This window comes from Chiloscyllium plagiosum, unplaced genomic scaffold (assembly GCF_037043375.1).
Source record: "Chiloscyllium plagiosum isolate Xiang-an unplaced genomic scaffold, Cpla_swu_hap1 HiC_scaffold_5, whole genome shotgun sequence".
NCBI classification, from domain to species: domain Eukaryota; kingdom Metazoa; phylum Chordata; class Chondrichthyes; order Orectolobiformes; family Hemiscylliidae; genus Chiloscyllium; species Chiloscyllium plagiosum.
The window spans coordinates 74,041,431-74,056,562 of NW_028270143.1; the positions used below are offsets into that span (position 1 = coordinate 74,041,431).

At 38.6% G+C, this 15,132-nt stretch overlaps 1 protein-coding gene across 6 annotated transcripts in view; it reads right to left on the reverse strand.

Moving 5' to 3' along the window:
• Positions 1-5,857: 5,857 nt before the first annotated feature.
• ankib1a (ankyrin repeat and IBR domain containing 1a) overlaps positions 5,858-15,132 on the reverse strand; it is an 87,910-nt gene continuing 78,635 nt past the window's right edge. For 4 of the 6 annotated variants that reach the window (XM_043690251.2, XM_087987315.1, XM_087987314.1 and 1 more), the window contains 3 exons: positions 12,090-12,198; positions 9,726-9,853; positions 5,858-8,658 (listed from right to left, as the gene is read on the reverse strand). In XM_043690251.2, coding sequence (XP_043546186.1) covers positions 7,927-8,658; positions 9,726-9,853; positions 12,090-12,198 — 969 coding nt within the window. In that variant the 3' untranslated portion in view covers positions 5,858-7,926. Of the gene's footprint in view, positions 8,659-9,725; positions 9,854-12,089; positions 12,199-14,743; positions 14,775-15,132 lie in introns of all 6 variants that reach the window. The other 2 variants (XM_043690254.2, XM_043690255.2) reach the window with 2 other exon arrangements.

A 15,132-nucleotide genomic window follows, 5' to 3' on the forward strand; every position in this document is an offset into this window, starting at 1 on the left:
AGTGGGGAGGTGTGGGCGCAGGCTTTGCACCTTTTATGGCAGCAGAGGAAGGTGTTTGTTGGAGATGGGTTGGTGGGGAGCGCAGACCGAACAAGGGAGTCACAGAGGGAATGGTCTCTGTGGAATGCAGATAGGGGTGGAGAAGGAAATCTATTTTTGGTGGTGGGATCTGACTGTAGGTGACAAAAATGACAGAGGATGATGTGCTCTATCTGGAGGTTCGTGGGGTGGAATGAGGGGTCCAGAAGGTTCCATCCTTGTTGTGGTTGACAGGATAGGGTTTGAGGGCAGAGATGCAGAATGTGGATGAGATGCAATGGAGAGCATTGCTGATCATGTGGGAGGAATAATTGCGGTTCTTGAAATAAGATATCCTTGGGTGGAATTGCTCCTCTTGGGAGCAGATAGAGGAGGTAGAGAAATTGGGAGTAAGGGATCGCATTATTACAGGGGGTTGGGTGAGAGGAGGTGTAGTCAAAGTAGCTGTGGGAGTGGATGAGTTTGAAATAGATATCCATGTTGATTTGGAGAGGTCCAAGAAAGGGAGGGAGGTGTCAGAGATGGTCCATGTGAACTTGAGGTCAGGGTGAAAAATGTTGGTGAAGTTGACCTCCTCAAGGGAACATGAGGTGGCGTCAATACTAACATCAATGTAATGGAGGAAAAGGTGCACCACGCTTTTCGACTCTTAACTCTCCAGCATCTGCAGTCCTCACCTTTCTCCTGGGGACAACTGTGTACTTCCCCAGTGATCATGAATATTACCCAACTGCTCCCATGGGCCTGCTCATATTAATTCACAAATATTTTACAACAATAAAAGTGTGTATGCCATGCAATGGTTGGATCAAGACAACTACAAGTGCAGACAGCAATATCAAGATCGATATATGCTGGTCGGAAATTTAAAGCTTAAACAGGGACAATCCACCTAGTCAATGGCATGTTCTCAAAGCTAAGGTGTTGGCATGTTTGAACAAGGTGTTCATGTGATAACTAGTGCCATAAAGCAAGGATGCATTATGGCTCCCCAGCTCTTCATTCTTATTTGCAAAATGTCAGAGACCTAGGTTCTGCTCAGCGAAGCTCTGTGATCTTTCCAGACTGTCTCTCTCTACCAAACTCTTACAGATACAGTTTAGAGATCTTCTGTGCACAGATGAACGTATTCTAATTGCCTACAAGGATCACATCCAGACTACAACTAAGTACACAGGAACCTCGATTATCTGAACGAGATGGGCAGATACTATTTCATTCGGATAATTGATTACTCGGTTAATTGATTTCCTCTGGGGTTTGGAGATTTCTGTGAAGTCTGCTGCCTGTTCAGGAGACTAGACAACAGCACATCACATGCAAGCCCCTACACCGCCCCCCTGCCTGCCCCCAAACCCTGTTGGCCCCCAACCATCCCCCAAACCCAGTTCGACCCCAACCCCATCCAACATCGACCACCCGTCCGCTTTGTTGGATCCAAACTAAACATTAGTGAGTAGGTTATTGCTAAGTAAGCACTGCTTGATAGGTGGGCACCATCCATTATTTTTCTGATGAAGGGTGGACTGCCAGGTAGGAACTGATCTGCTTTTTGTGTACTTGACAAACAAGGGCAACTTTCCACGTAGTTGGGTAGATACCAGTGTTAATCTGATTTGTTAGTTGCGGATTTGCTTAGCTTGATCATATGGTGCTTTGATGCTGTTTGGTACCATAAGTAATCCTGTGTTGTAGTTTATTCAGGTTGACAGCTCATTTTTAGATGTGCCTACTGCTGATCTTGGCATACCATGTCCATTATCATTGAACCATGGCTGATTCTCTGTCTTGATGTAATGACAGAGTATGAGAATTACCAGGCTGTAAAGTTGCAGATTATTTGAGTACAATTCTGCTGCTATTACTCCACAGTACCTCATGGATGTAGATTGCTAAATCTGTTTGAATACTTTCCCATTTGGCACAGTAGTGCCACACAACCTCAGTCTAAAATTGTAGTTGACTTGGGTCTTGCAATTACAGTCAAAATGTTATAAATTTTAATTTGTAGGAAGACATAAAAACATCCAGGCCTGGACTTGCAAGTGGCAAATAACAGTCCTGCCACATAAGTAGAGGGCAATGACCATGTCCAATAAGACAGAATTGAGCAATCACTCCTTGATGTTCAATGGCATTACCATTGCTGAATTCTTCCCTGTCAACATCCAAAGCTTTTCCTTTAACCAGAAATGGAAATAAACTGGCTCATGCACTGTGGCTACAAAACCAAGTCAGACTCAGAATTCTGCAGTTACTCACCTCCTGTCTTCCCTGTGCCTGTCCAACATTTCCAAGGCACAAGCCAGAAATGTTGTGCAATTGTCTCCACTTAGATTGTGCAACTCCAACAACCCTCAAAGTTCAACTCCACTCAGAACGAGTGGACTGTTTGACTGGCACTCAATCCACCAACTCCAATAATTCACTTTCTTCACCACCTACACACAATGCCAGTTCTAAATAGTACAAACACCCACGGTTCTTTGACAGCATCTTCCAAACAGCTAATTTCTGCCATCTAGAAGGACAAGGTCAGCAGATGTATGGAAACACCACCACCTATAAATGCCTTTCCAAGTCTCACACCATCCTGACTTAGAACATAGAGCTATATCTCAATTTTTTCACTGTCGTCACAACCAGCTTCAGCTGTTTCATTAATGGTCTTTGTTTCAACAGAAGGTTAAAAGTAAGGATATTCATTCATGATTGCAGTGCTTATTATTATTTGGAAATCCTCAGTTATTGAAGCAGACTATATTTGCATGCAGCAAAATCTAGGGATTATTTAAACTAGGGCTGCCACATAAGTCGCATATGTGCTACACAAGCACCAGGTAATGAATGCTTCCATGAAGAGAAAATCTAGCCATCTTCCTTGGACTTTCAATGACAATCCCATCACTAGATCACTCTTCAACATTTTGTGATCCTGGTGATGAATGGGTTACTTTAGATTAAATTGTAGGAACATAGGAATTAGGAATGGGAGCAGACAATGCAGACCTACGAGCCTGCTCCACCATTTAACATGATCATGACTGATCTTATCGTGGACTCAATTCCACTTTCCTGCCTGCTCCCCTGTATTCTGCTTTTCATCAGAAATGTGTCTATTCCTTTCTTGAATCTGTTGATTGACTCTGCTTCTACTGCACTCTGGGGAAATGAATTCCACAGATTCACAACCCTGAGAGAAATAGTTTTTTCTTATCTCAGTTTTGAGCTGAACTCCTCTCAAACACAGTATCCTCTCAATTCTATGACTGTGCCATTAGGGTGAAAATCTGTTCAATGTCCACCTTATCAATCCCCTTTAGCATTTTATATACTTCAATCAGATATCCCCACATCCTTCTGAACTCCAGCAAATATAAGCTCAAGGTATTCAATCGCTGTGAACATGATAGCCCCTTCATCCCTGGAGGAGAAAGTGAGGGCTGCAGATGCTGGAGATCAGAGCTGAAAATGTGTTGCTGGAAAAGCGCAGCAGGTCAGGCAGCATCCAAGGAACAGGAGAATCGACGTTTCGGGCATAATTCCTGAAGAAGGGCTTATGCCCGAAACGTCGATTCTCCTGTTCCTTGGATGCTGCCTGACCTGCTGCGCTTTTCCAGCAACACATTTTCAGCCCTTCATCCCTGGAATCAATCTGGTGAACATCCTCTGAACTGCCACCACATCCTCACTGGACCAATCACCAGTTAAGCACAGTGGCTACAAAAACACTTCAGAGGTTTGGAATTATATGCCAAGTAACTCATCTCCATATTTCCAGAGTCAGTTCACCGTTGATGAGATGCAAGTCAGGAAGGTGATGAAACTCTGTCCAATATCTGTATTCCAGGTGTAACTGAACAACACAAATATCAACACAATCCAGGACAAAGCATATTCTAGACAGGAAAGTCATCCATCACCTTGAACATTTACTTCCCACTCCACCAGCACTTAGTTCCAGCAGTGTTGGCATGGATAAGAAACATCTTGACAAAGTTCTTTTGACAGCTCATGGCAACCCATGATCTCTACGACCTAACAGAATAAGGACAGCAGATGCATGGGAGCACCACTATCTGCAAGTGCACATCCAAGCCCATGCGATCCTGACCTGGAATTGCATCACTGCTCCTTTATTGCTAAGTTAAAAATCACACAACACCAGGTTATAGTCCAACAGGTTTAACTGGAAGCACACTAGCTGGTGCTATAACCTGGTGTTGTGTGATTTTTAACTTTGTACACCCCCGTCTAACACCAGCATCCCCAAATCATGACCTTTATTGCTACTATGTCAAAACTCCGGGCATTCCTCTCTAATGGCATTGTTGGTCCAACTATACCATGACTAAGTGGAAGCATACCAAACGCCTTCTTCACTATCCTATCTACCTGCGACTCCACTTTCAAGGAGCTATAAACCTGCACTTCAAGGTCTTTTTGTTCAGCAACACTCCCGAGGACCTTACCATTAAGTGTATAATTTACGCTAAGATTTGCTTTCACAAAATGTAGCACCTCACATTTATCTAAATTAAACTCTATCTGCCACTTCTCAGCCCATTAGCCCATTGATCAAGATCCCGTTTTAATTTGAGGTAACCGTCTTCGCTGTCCACTACACCTCCAATTTTGTTGTCATCTACAAACTTACTAATTGTACCTGCTATGCTCACATCCAAATCATTTATATAAATGATGAAAAGTAGTGGACACACACCGATCTTTGGTGGCACTCCACTGGTCACAGGCCTCCAGTCTGAAAAACAAACCTCCACCACCACCCTCTGTCTTCTACCTGCATCCAAATGGCTAGTTCTCCCTGTATTCCATGAGATCTAACCTTGCTAATCAGTCTCCCACGGGGAACCTTGTCGCATGCCTTACTGAAGTCCATATAGATCACATCTACTGCTCTGCCCTCATCAATCCTCTTTGTTACTTCTTCAAAGAACTCAATCAAGTTTGAGAGACATGATTTCCCACACACAAAGCCATGTTGATTATCTCTAATCAGTCCTTGCCTTTCCAAATACATGTACATTCCTGTCCCTCAGGATTCCCTCCAACAACTTGCCCACCAGCGACTTCAGGCTCATGAATCAATTTTCTGCTTATGAAGAAAATGGTATCAGGTTTCTATCTTTAAACAGAAAAAGGAATATATTTAAATGCAAAACCTAAGTTTGTTTTAAGAGACAGCCTGATGGCAATGGTTCACTGAAAATCATATACATGCAAACATGCATAACAATTTCGAGACACTTTCAGGAAAAAATCAGTTTGCAAAAGTAACATGATTTGCATCCAGTTCATCGATCCTATCTAAGGGTGAAACTCCTGGCTCTCAGCTATTAGATTCTTTTAACCTTTTTAAGTAGTATGTTCATATTTGTGTATATGGAGGAATATAATAATCGAAGGTGAGATTCTGACTGCCAGAAATCTTTGAATAGTAACAATTTATTTTTAAAAGGTTTCTAACAAGGAAATAGAGACATTTATCATGCCCTGACCAATGCCTCAAATTTGGACTGGTTAGCTCAGCAGTCTCCAGGGTCCATGTGCATAGTTGCTAACTGGATAATTCTTCTTAAATATACAAGCAACCCATCATATTTGCTATTTCAGCATAATGCTGAACAAACATCAACCATTTCTATTTTAAAAAGTTCAGAAATGTGAATTTATTATAAATATTAATTTACAGTTGTTGCTCAAACTACTATCCATTTCCATGATATTACATTTAACCAAAGGAAATTATACTTTTAAAACAGTAAATAGAGAACTGCAGTTTTCACTGAAACCAACATGAGAATGAACTGAATTTTATTGTTTGACTTCAGAGGAAGAATATTGACTTGCAAAATTTAAAATAGAATTATAGGAGCTTGAAAAAGAAAGAAGAAAATGAAAATACAGGCTCTCTTCACAATTCCAGGTAGGTGGTCCGACTGTGAAGTTAAACAATTTTAGATTTTAGTTCTTTAGAACAATAGTCCAATCAAAAAAGTTAATTTTGTACAGTTTAACTGTTTTAAATATTTTGCATTGGCCAAGCATCTCAATATTACTGTATCAATATATAAAGTGGGAATGTATCAAGTATAGTACTATGAAAGTGCAAATAGTAACATTTTTGCAGAGATAAATCAAGGTTAACAGTTGGCTTTATTATAAAATTCCCATTGTCTTAAAAAATAGTCTTGCATTTTTTTTCTGATTTTCAAATTAATCCAAGACATTTAAAATTTGTAACAGAATATACAATTTTGAATCTGAATGACCTTGTGACCATGCACAGCCAACATTACACAGAATGGACCATGGTTCAAACTCCACAAATTAAACAATGCTTTTACAAAAACAAAACCCCACAAAACTATTAACTTCATATACAACACCCTTACATATCTCAACTTTGCAGTACATATTCAATGCCATGTAAAACATGTCTTTTTATTTCCAATATCAAACTGAAATTACTTCAATACACTACGTTGTCACAGACTGACTCAAGGTAAAACCAAACTATAAGAGAAACATCTCAAACTTAAACCAGTTACACGTCTTGGGCTTTGCATGGTTGCTATTTAAGCTCCAAATTTTAAAAACTGAATTAAATTCTCCAAGTTAAAAAAAAAACCTGGTTTAAAGCATGATGGTTTTAAAAATAAAAACTTTTCTAATAAAAATTAGCACAATTAGTTCATTCCAGATAATTCATTCCTTGGAAAAGCTTGATTTTTTTTGTAGATCAACCAAATTTTAGTATTCTGTGAAAATTATAACTATAAATCTCCACAGAACAATATCCAATATTTGATGCAAAACTGTCCACCCAAAATACAATTGGCAACAATCAAGCTAAAAGTATTTTCAGTCATACTTGTGTTCATCTGATCTTAAAGTGATAGTCTCTGATGCTTCAAAAATATGTGGCAACCAACCAAGTGGGTCAGGCAAAGGCACAATGATGGACTGACTGAGTAGGCCAGACATTTGATTGATTGTTGTGGCTTTCATGTCATTTTAACTTTTTTTTGCCTATAAGGGATGGCTTTGCAGTAAAGAAATCTTCGGCCTATATTTCAAGTCTATTTCTTAAGACCAGTGGCACTGACAGTGCTTTTAACTGAATACTTCTTTATAGTAAGGAAAAGACTCTACGATTGCACTTACAATAAAGTATCTGTGGAATTCAAACGCAGCGCGCCTGTTAATATCCACTTCTGATTTTAAAAAATAATCTGTTTTAAAACAGCAACCACTGAACAAATCAAAGCGTAAGCTACATTTCTGCAGCACCCATGCCACTTGAGTTCGAATTAGCATCGATTTTCATTTAAAGATGCCACCTCCTGGAAATTACTCCAGAGTTCTGATTCGTTCAGACTAGTGCAGGCACAAGCTGAATATAATAAAGTTATATTTACTTGGTTTCAACTGTTTAAATTTTGGCACCACATTTCACTTATGGCAGTGCTTCCTTTCCTTTGCAATCAGCTTCTAAGTATTTTAAAAGGCTCTCTATAGTGCATTTCATAGTGCTACCAACAGTACTGTTGGATAAGATAGCCTCACTTTCATGTTTCTATCAGTAATTTTAGTTTAGATCCTTTAGAATTGCTAGTTGGTAAGTAAAGTAAGTTAAAGACCAAGGATCCAAAAGCTTTATGCTCTTCATTGAAAACTCAGGGACTGGTGCAGGGCTGACAACTAATTGAGACATTCTTTTGAGAGCTCAAACCTTTTATGGATCCCACTACCACTGATGGGTTTCCCAGCCCTCCTACATGATGCATCAGTCTACGGTTCATGCTGATCGAAGCTTTTGGGACAAAACATAAGTGACTGTAACAGATGCCTACATCGTTGCACTTACACCAAATGAATTTGTTCTTCCCATTCATTTGATGATGTGTTAATCTGCTGGGAGTTATCACTCAACAACATTACACTTCTGCTGTCACTTACACCCGATGTTTCTGCTTGTGGCTCAGATTTTGTAGCACCAATACTTTCCGAAATGTCTTCAACATGGGTTCCTTTGCCTTCGCTCATGACTGTAGCTTCAAACAGAGCATGATCCTCCTGAAGGCTGTGGAGCATCTCAAGTCTGCTTGATCCTTGTTCCTCTGCACTGCTGAGTTGCTGAGAATTTATATCAGTTTCAGAAGATGCCGAAGGAATTAATGCAATGCTCTGAGGATTCATATCATGGAACCATGCCATGATATTCCCAAGGAGATTTGCATTCATGGCAGGATCTGCATCTGTGGATTCTGTTCCTTCAACAGATGAAAATAAGCTACTTTGTACATCAAAAGGCTGAGAGGTACCAAACCTGCTGGAGTAAGGATCACTATTACCCAATCTCATAAAGCTGTCTTCCAAATCCATCAGCTGAGAGTTGCTCAAAGCTCCAGCAGTATCCATACTTCTCTGGGCTGTGTCAAGCTTTGAAGGTAAAGAAGTACCAATGGCCCCTAAAGATAACTCGTTGTTAAGGAAGTCTTGCGGCTCACCACCCACTGCAAGAGCAGACTCTTGCAAAGACAGCTGGATAGCTAGCAGTATATTTGGATCATCATCATCAAGTGAGCTCAAAGCCTAACAGAAAGAAAACAATTGTATCATCAATGCCAAGACTTCATGAACAGTTTTCTTCTATATATTAAGATATGCAGATTAAAAACTATTTTAACTGTTTGAGCAGACTCTCACCAATGAACAACAGCAGACTAGCTAAAACACAGTATATATATTTTTTTAAAATGACAGGGTTATAGGGACAAGTCCATTTTAAATTCAGATCTATAGATACAGACAGAAGAAACAAGAACATACCATTTGGTAACAATAGTAAGCTTTATAAACTACAGACAGATAATTAATCATCACACAGGACTTTGGAAAAAGGGGTTTATCCAAGTGTGCTTTTTGTTCAAAGTGGCAGATCAGTATAATGTCAGATCTTTCCATTGGGAATGATGCAAAATGGGCATTCACAGTTCCCACACAGCAAATTTCCATCCTTTTTGGTCAATGAGATGCTGAGCAGAGGTGAGTACCCACACACAGACTGCAAGATAAAGTATTTGTGTTGTAAAAAGCAAATCCTCCCTCTCTGCTCCCTCCAGCCTAACATAATGCAGAGCAGCTTTTGTGGAGAACTGACAGCTCAGCACTGTGGTATTAAATATTAATTTCAATTGTCTTCAATTGCTCTGATTCTGTACTTACTTGACTTCAATACTGAAATGCCTATTTTTTTAAAAAGTCTATATGATCACAGAAAATGAAAATACAAAAATGCTCATTACAATCCCTCTTTGACAGCTTTTTGTTTAAGGTGAGATGCTTAATAGGAACTTATCACATTAATTATCAGTCCTTAGCTTCGGCTTCTCTTTCAGTGATAGCAAGTTCAAGATTTGAAATTATTGACTTAAATACAAGTTACTGACATCAAACTCTGCCATAAGTTACATACCAAAAACTAGATTGTGAAGGATCAAATATATGGAAAGTTTTGAATTACTAAATATCTAATAAATTGTAGAACAATACATTAATCAAAATAAATACAATTGTGTACCATTTGTCTTTTTCTTCAATTTAAACATGCAGCAAAGCAAAAATGGTTGAAGGGTAGTGGATTGCACTAAGAGAGGTACCTGCAGAGAGTCTTGATTCTCAGAGTGACTGACAGGTGTATAGTCATGAAGTGAAGAGCTGTGCAAAATACTCATGGATGCTGAACTCACCATGGAAGCATGTCGTCTGCTGTTACCTTCATGGGTATCTAGAATCAAAAAACAAAATAAAATTTAACTGTGATACAGAATACTTATGGAAAGGTGCATATGATTATTTTTGTCCTCTGTGGAATAACTCATCAATAACTTATATTGGCTCAAAATAGATGTTTCCCATAGCTGGACAAATTGACTAAAGCATAATAGAGTCAGATACGTTGCGTTGAAAAATTATCTTGCTTAAAATAAATATGACTAACACGTACTAAGCTATGTTCAGTTTTTACTTTCTATCTTACGTTTTAACCACATGCTATAATCTGAATTGAATATTCTCATATCTTTGGTTTTATGATACAATGGGCATTGTGAGGTAGGCCAGCGTGTCTTGGAGCCGATCGTGGAGCCTTAGAGACAGCAAAGAGACCAGCTAAAGATAGCAAATTCTGTTATTTTCAGGCCTTTTACAACAATCAACAGTGGTTATATGGTTACCATTATTGAATTCAAATTGTCTAATTTACTTAGTGTAATGGCATCTAGGTACCCAAGTTGATCAACATCTACTATGGTAGGATTTGAACTCATGTCTTCAGAAAATAGACCTGTGGTCCTGGATTAATATTCCATTGGCATAATCATTATTTCACTATCTTATGTTCAGCTGAATTAAAACTGCTGGTAACTGTAAAAATACAAAGGACTTTCAAATCAGCTCGATTAAGCATTTACAGCAGAATAAAAGTATGTAGAAGTATTGTAAGTAAAAAAAAATCTTAGGTTTGCTGCACCAACAAGCATTTCCAGATTTTTTTTTCCCAACTTCATTCAATGACCACGGTCATAAATTTGGAGGAAGCATAAAGACTTAAAGGGCATGCGGTTTTTCTTTTGCATGAATAAGAAGTTAATGCATCCCTTCCTTTCCTCAGCTACCTCAAAGACTTAAATGTCAGTTTCTAGTTGACTGAGCAGGTGACTACTTCTGCTATTTAAAACAAAATCCAGGGGCTCTTGTGGTGCAGTCGTAGTGTCCCTACCTCTGGACTTGGAGGCCCTCGGTTCTAGTCCCACCTGCTCCCAAGGAGTGTCGTAACATCTCTGAACAGTTTGATTTGAAAATATCTATAACAATCTTTCTTGGGCTCCAGTGACAGTAGTGGGGACCAAGAGGGCCCAAGTTCTAGTCCCACCTGCTCCAAAGGCATATCAAAAGCTTGTACAAACAGGTTGATTAAAATTACTATAAACAAGCTTTCACAAGTGAAATATCAGTTTTAGAATCTACAACAGAGATTTGGAACTTATTGTGGATGAATCTTGGGATTAATGCACATCATTCTTTGCTGTCACAGAGCATAAAGAAGTGTAATGCAACACCTTTAAAAAAAAAGCTTCTTTCCTATTCAGCACAGCTTCTGGCTAATACTACTGTACAGAACAGCTTAAGGTTTGGCCTAAGATACCCCCATAAGGATCTTTGCTACTATAATCTGTTCTTTTATTTATTGTATGATAAATAACAACTATCTCAGCAATGGCATGTGTCATTGTTTAAAAGTTTGAAGAGACAAGAGGGAGAGGCAGGAATGCATGGTTTAATTTAAAGATTGTTACACATTTTAGGCTTTTGATATATCATTTAGAAACATCATTATGACAAAGTAACTCTTGATATTTGATTGGCTTTAAGATTACAATGTTAGCATGTGTATCAATGCTACAATGTGGGACTCGAAGACTTCAGAAATAAATGACTGAAGGAAAATTTTCATTGTTTGTAAATCTACAGGAAACCATAAGATTAACAACCAGTATATATTAATTTGAACTTAAAAACCAGTGCATCTAATTAAGCTAGCACTTCTAACTAAATAAACCATGAATAAAAATGCTTTAAGCTCCTTGTAATTTGCCTAAAACACGTTCAAGACCCAAATTCCCAAGAATATTCAGATTATTGTAGTGCTTAATTTCTATACACTTTATTTTCCAAGTAATACTATTTTCTGAATGAAAGGCAGTTTTGCACTGTGGAATCAGTAAGACTAGGCTGACACTATTCATGCTGAGTTGTATTGGCAATGGAGTGAAGTTTGTAATTTCAACTCTTTGGTTCTGGTCTTAGTTCCTATCAGTGAAAGAAATGTCAAGTTCACTGTATAATTTAAAATCCAGAAGAACTGAAAGTCAAAAGCAGCTCGTTTTTTTTGAACATTTTTAAAAAAAAGCACTGAAAGTTTAAAGTTTAGAAAAATAAGAGTTATGTGTTTTCACTGTTACCTATAGTACTATCACTCGGCTCTTCAGGATCTGGAGTGTTACTGCGAAGGCTATGCATATCTCGCCGCCGTTGTCTATGCCGTCGTCGATACTGGAATTCAGCATATTCCTAAATTCAACAAATAAGTGGTTGCATGTTTAGGAAAGATTGCACAGTACTTGAACATCTAGCCAGAAACAAAATTGTATATCTCGTCAACATCTGCTATTATTAATGTGCAACAATATCCACTGATCTTTTCCTATTGCAATTACACCCATCTACCAGTGGTGACATAGAAGTAGCTTGCTTTTGCACCTGTCAGTTCTTCAGCCTATGACATCTTTACAGTATGTACAAACATTTGTGTTAAAGTTTTTGTGTACTTGATAGTTTCTCAAACTATTCTATACATGACTATTTAAGTACAAACATAGAATCAAAATATGTCATATTAAAATAAAAGCCAAAGAGACAGCTAGTTACTCTCCATCTTTAAACCTACTTTAATTGAAAACTACACCTGATACTCGTGCAGTTTATAACATACTTAAAGAATGATATACACGCACAGGATGCAATTTGATGGAATGCAGTTTGACAGTTGAAACATATGATTTTTCAATGTTAACCATCAGAAAATGAACTTTAGCTGGTTTTTGAGTGCAAGGCAACACAGCTGATGCTTACCTGTTCTCATCTTATGACCAGACAGACATTTCTGAGGTGTCACTGAGGGAACAATTGATGGAATATTAGGTCCAAATGTGGTCTCCTTGTTACAGGAAGGATTTACCAGGATGTTACCGGGTATGGAACATTTGAGTTATAAAGAAAGGCTGAATAGGCTGGGACATTTTTCACTGAAGCATAGGAGGTTGACAGGTGATCTTATAGAAGTTCATAAAATAATGAGGTATAGACAGGGTTAATGGTAATTTCTCTAGGATGGGGAATTTGAAGACTAGGGGCTACATATTTAAGATTAGAGGACAGAGATTTAAAAAAGACATGACCGCCAAAGTCTTTACAAAGTATGGTCGCGTGTGGAATGAACTTCCTGAGAAAGTGATGGATATGGGTACAATTACAACATTGGAAAGAACATTTGGATAAGTACATGAATACGAAAGATTTGGAGGGATATGGGCCAAGAGCAGGCAGATCTGACTAGTTTAGTTTGGGACTATGGACTGAGTGGATGAAAGGGTCAGTATCCGTGCTATAGGACTATGAGAGGAAGAAGAAACTTCATCTTCTTTTCCTTAATCTAAAGATACAAAGGCTAATTGTAACAACCTAACTCTATACCTGTAATCAGTTGATCTAGTACAGACCAACAAGTACATCTTTGACCTTTGGGTTCATAAGGCTTTGTTCCTCATGCGGTGTACCTCTTCCAATAAATCAGTGCTGCTTAGAGATACCACTTTACCCATATGCAGACTGCAATCAGTAAGGACAGGTGACACTTCCTCCACAACAATCCTCAATACCAGTGCTCTGCAAAGTTACGCACTCAGTCCTTTATTTTACTCCTTACACACTCAGCACTGGGTGGCCAAATTCAGTTCTAACTCCATATACAAATTTGTTGATGATAGCACTGCAGTAGGTCGGATCGCAAGCAATGAGACAAAGTACAAGAAAGAGATAGCGATTTTGGTGGCATTGTGTAAAGACAACAATCTCTCTCGATGTCAGCAAAACAAAAGGAGCTAGGAAGTGGAGAAGAGGATGCTCCCCTCTCTAGATCCATGATGCTGAGGTGGAAGTGGAGAAGAGGAGTAAATATCACCATTGATGCATCCATCAATCCATACAGTCAAGAAAGCACACCAACACCTCTGCTTCTTTAGAAGGCTAAGGAAATTCGGCATGTCCACAAGACTAACCAATTTTTATCATAGAAAGCATCCTATTTGGATGCATCACAGCTTGGTTTGGCAACTGCTCTGCCCAAAATGCAAGAAATTAGAGTCGTGAACACAGCCCAGTCCATCACGAAAACCAGCCTTTCTGCCACTGACTACATCTAAATTTCCTGCTGTCTCAGGAAAGCAGCCAACATCATCATGGACCTTTCCTACGCCAGTCATACTCTCTTCCACCCTCTTCCGTCAGGCAGAAGATATAAAAGATTGAAAACACGTACCAGCAGATTTAAAAACAACTTCTTTTCCAACTTATCAGATTTATGAACGGAACTCTCATATTAGAGTTGATCTTTCTCTGTACCTTCTGTGCTGTAACACTAAATTCTGCATTCTGCTCTATTACCCTGATGTACTTATGTAAGGTATGATTAGTCTGATAACATGCAAAACAATACTTTTCACTGTATCTCTGTATAAATGACAATAATATATATCAAAATCAAATCATATGCATTACCGTATTTTTAATCAAAAACATCTTGAATACAAAAACGGACAACTGTACTTTACATGAGCAGTTAAGTAACAAATATTTACCACCACTCAGTGTGAACGTGGCTGATCCTTTTACCAAAGTTTAACATAAATTTACCAGATACAACACATCCTTGTGAAGCTACTGTGTATCAAAAAGATGCAAATAACTGGAATCAAGATTAGAAGTCACTTAAAGGAGCTGTCCTGTGCAGTCATTACAGCCTAAAAAGGCTTTTAAATAGAAATCATAAAACCCTTACCTGCAGGCCTTCTATGTCTTGTCCTCCATACCTGCAGGCCGTTTTGCATAAAGAAAATAAGTAAAAAAATTATTTTTAACATACCACACCCACAAAGGGCTGACATCTGGCATATGTCGTCTTCCAGTGTCAGGCACAGAGACAGAAAGTGTGTCTGTCCCTAAATCAAGCTCAGCTTATAGAAATGGTGTCAGGCTGTAAAAATTGTGCACTGAAGTGCGAAAGCCTGACACAGAGAAAAGTATTAGTTTTAGTTGATGAGCAGTTTAAAAAAAAATGCTACATTTTGAAATTAATGATAGTTAGCAGCAGAATTGGTGGTACCATTCACTATCACCTCCTATTCAGGATAGCTCCTTTAAATAAAGGTCCTCCTATAAACTCTGCAC